Source organism: Otolemur garnettii, unplaced genomic scaffold (genome assembly GCF_000181295.1).
Source record: "Otolemur garnettii isolate 467f Iridium unplaced genomic scaffold, OtoGar3 scaffold00083, whole genome shotgun sequence".
NCBI lineage: Eukaryota > Metazoa > Chordata > Mammalia > Primates > Galagidae > Otolemur > Otolemur garnettii.
Genome location: NW_003852478.1, coordinates 7701852 through 7705803, shown reverse-complemented (window position 1 = coordinate 7705803; position 3952 = coordinate 7701852). Strand labels below are relative to the sequence as shown.

At 45.5% G+C, this 3952-nt stretch overlaps 1 protein-coding gene across 3 annotated transcripts in view; it reads right to left on the bottom strand.

Moving 5' to 3' along the window:
* Nucleotides 1-3952, bottom strand: part of KIT (KIT proto-oncogene receptor tyrosine kinase) — an 88647-nt gene that overhangs the window by 42163 nt on the left and 42532 nt on the right. For all 3 annotated transcript variants that reach the window (XM_003794609.2, XM_023515973.1, XM_012808082.2), the window contains exons 3-4: nt 1730-2011; nt 198-334 (exon numbers count right to left, since the gene is read on the bottom strand). In XM_003794609.2, coding sequence (XP_003794657.1) covers nt 198-334; nt 1730-2011 — 419 coding nt within the window. The remainder of the gene's footprint in view (nt 1-197; nt 335-1729; nt 2012-3952) is intronic.

Here is a 3952-nt window from a genome sequence, read left to right as displayed (position 1 = left end):
GAGTCCACAGAACTGGACACGTCTTTTATTGATGTAACAATTCACTCACCTGACCACCGTCCCCTATCCACACGGAGTCCACAGAACTGGACATGTCTTTTACTGATGTAATAACTCACTCACCTGACCACTGTCCCCTATCCACACGGAGTCCACAGAACTGGACATGGCTTTTATTGATGTAACAACTCACTCACCTGACCACTGTCCCCTATCCACACGGAGTCCACAGAACTGGACACGTCTTTTATCGTGCATGTCACTGTGAATTCTTCCCCTTCTCGAAGAAGGGCTCTTGTTTTGGACACAGACACAACTGGTACAGCTTTGAAGGCTAGAATAAAAAAGAAATACGGCCTTCAAATAATAGGTTCTACTATAGCATGAAATTTTGACTTCCATTTCTCAGTATAGCTTATCTGTCACCTTTTAAATAAAATACAAAGTGTGGCACTAACCTACCTCACCTGAATTACTTGTGTGTCTGAAGAAACGATTAAATCATGTACCTGTCAAATAAATTCATTAATATTGAGTGAAAAAGACGGGGTTGGTCCCCAGGAGATCATAATACTGCTAGAAAACGCTTCCTCAAAACAGGTAGAAACCCCAGCACAGGGAATGGTGTCATGGGGATGTGACCTACAAGTTACTGCATTCTTTTAACCAAATAGGCATCTTTCCCATGTACTGTGAAAAATACCACCTTGCTTGCTTCTGAAAATCCCAAGTTTTAAATAATCAAATTTTCCTTAGTTCCAATAAGTATACTTTGTCAAAAGCCTTAATAAAGACTGTACCCAATAGCTGAATGCCAGCTGGTGTTGAATCAGGTGATCTCTGAGACATTAAACCTAGATTAGCTTCTAGCTAACGAAACTTCCTATGCAACACTACTGTAATAACAAGGTCCATGTCAACTGGTACTTTCCTTCTCAGATCTCAAGCAGTTTGAGAATGAGTTGAAATTAATCAGCTGAAGAGAAAGTCAATTACCATGTCAATAGTAAATCAAAGATCACTTCTCAGACTTTTGGCTAAAGTCAAGTATAAATTAAAGAATGCATAATCTGTGTGCTAATCCTCGCAGCCAGCGTAATTAAAGCTTCCCAATGAGTCTCTTTTGGATGGAATACTAGGGGAAATCATGACACTTTAGAGTAACCGAAGTCAGCCCAGTGTAAATGCCAGCCAACCAAGGGCAGGCCACCCACCTCTGCTAGAGGGAATCAAGGACCCCACATGGGGTTGGGGCTGTAAAGAATTCACACACAGGCCGGGCGTGGTGGTCCACACCTATAATCTCAGCACTCTGGGAGGCTGAGGTGGGTAGATCGCCTGACCTCAGGAGTTCAAGCCCAGACTGAGCAAGAGGGAGACTCCTCATCCCCTGTCTCTACTGAAAAAAAAAAAAAAAACTAGCCAGGCATTGTGGTGGGTACCTGTAGGCCCAGCTACTTGGGAGGCTGAGGCAAGAGGATCACTTGAATCCAAGAGTTTGAGGTTGCTCAGAGTTATAAGGCCACAGTACTCTACCCAAGGCAACACTGTAAGACTGTCTCCAAAAAAAGAGAAAGAAAGAAGAAAAAGAATTCCCATGCAGATGACACTATTTTAAAGCCGGGGGATCGAGTCATGAGGCAGCTCCCAACTGAGTGGGAGAAGAGTGACGGCTTCTTTAGAGGGCTGGACTCCCGACCCCCAGAGCAGAGTAAGGAAGGGCCAGTACCTGGCCGCACTTTCAGAGTGAATTTGTCCGACAGCACTGGCTTGCCCTCCTGGTCAGCAGAACAGTGTAGGCAGAGCCGGTGGTAGGCACGCTTCACGCTTCTGATTGTGATGCCAGCCTTGGGGTCGGGAACAAACCTCAGGTCCTTAGGAAGAGGTTTCCCCTGGCACCCCGTGAGAGAGTAGTTGGCCACCTCGGGGTCTGTCAGAGGACAGCGGACCAGCACATCAGTGTCTTCTTTCCCATACAAGAACCGGTCGACAAGGAAAAGCTTGGCGGGGTCTGTAAGCATATCAGAAATTAATAGTTTCAGTGGTGGGCACAGACACTGAAAACATTTCCAAAAGATCTAAAAGGTTGCCTTTTGTGACTAGCAGCCCAAATGGCTCGGGCTTTTTTTCTGTGTGAGCAAAAGCAAAATTTATCCAAATAGTCTAAAGAGGGAGACTGAGCATCAATTAGACATTTTCCATGTCTCAGGCAATAAGCTTGGACTTTTACACGTTTTATGGTATTAAATCTTCAGAACACCCCTTAGAGGGTCAGCATAAGATGGATATTATCATTATCACCATTTCAGAGCTAAAACTGAGGTCTCATAAAAGCAACTCTCCTAAAGTGACATGACCTGAAAATGGCTCAAGGGAAATCAAACCAGGCCTGATTGTAGCAAAATTTGAGCTCTTACAGCCCTGAGAACACAGTGGGACCTCCATAGCTGACCTGATTCTCGCACACCTGACAGGCACCACAGCCCAGTTCCTTATGTTGACACCTCCGTATGTTGACACCTCCGTGTGTTGACCAGTTTGTTACAGTCCCGTGAGTGGTCAACTTACAGAGGCTCTACTTTATTTTCTTACAGACATCACTTTTTTTCTGTAACAGGCAATACTCCAAGGATCATCAGCAAAGAACTGACGATTACCAGTGAAGGCAAGGAAAGACTTCCTTCCCCTGACCCCTCTGTGTGGGACCCTTTCTGGTCTCTAGCCTCTAGAGGTCAAAGCTTCTGAAGAGAATCTATACAACTCTTGCTGGGCCACTCAGTACAAATAACATGTGAGCCTCACTTTATTCATATTCTTTGAAAGAAATGTGTAAGTTAACTTCTGGAAATCAGGTAATTTCAGACGCAGGTAATTTCTTGTGAGTGAGAGGGGACACCAGGGACAGCCTGGGAAGGGCTCCCACTGGACCTCACAGGAGCAGAGACCAGCCTGGTTTTGCACATGCAACCTGCTGCCAGCCCCCCCTGTGTGAGGACAGTGTAGGGAGAGGTCAAGGCCAACAGATGACATTTAAAATCTGGTTTTCAACTGCCCTTTTCATCTACAAATCTGGTGCTCCACAAAAAATGAGTTTGACAGCATTGAAACAGACTTCTGTTTTATCATTTACTTTTGACCAGTTTTGAAAAAAACGCTTGTCAGCTGGGCCCAGTGGCTCACACCTATAATCCTAGCCACCTGGGAGGCTAAGGAGGAAGGACCGCTTGAGCTCAGGAGTTAGAGACCAACCTGAGCAAAAATGAGATGCTGTCTCTACTAAAAATAGGAAAAATAGCCGGGCTTTCTGTCGGGCACCCGCAGTCCCAGCTACTCAAGAGGCTGAGGCAGGAGGATCACTTGAGCCCAGGAATGGGAGGTTGCTGTGAGCTATGACGGCGCCATGGCACTCTAGCCAGGGAGACAGAGAGAATCTGTTTCAAAGAAAAAAGTTTTCCAAAATGAATTACATATCTCCCAGGTTTACTAATTTATTCTGCAAATAAATCACCTCTCCCCGGCTGAACTCCATGTGGCCGAGGCCATAATGGTCATTTTCCCGTCTGGTTTCTCCCAGGCACTTGCTCCTCCAACAGTGTTTTCTTCTTTCATTGCTTAACAATAGATCACTCAACTATCCCAACATCTTACTGTAGGAATAACTGAAGATAGTTGTAAGTTACACAAGATGACTTCCTCTATAAAGAAAGTCTGTGAGCTCTGTTAGGGTGACCTGGCTAATTCCGTCATTATTCGTATTTATTCCGTCACCATGATACTTCGTCACAGCTAGAGAATGGCAGAATACCTTCTTGAATGTCAAAGAACAGGGCAAGGGTTAGCTCCACAATCACAGAGCCAGCCCTGAGATGGAGCTGCAGCTCACCAGGGCATTGCTTTATGATCACAGAGCCAGCCCTGAGATGGAGCTGCAGCTCACCAGGGCACCTCTTTA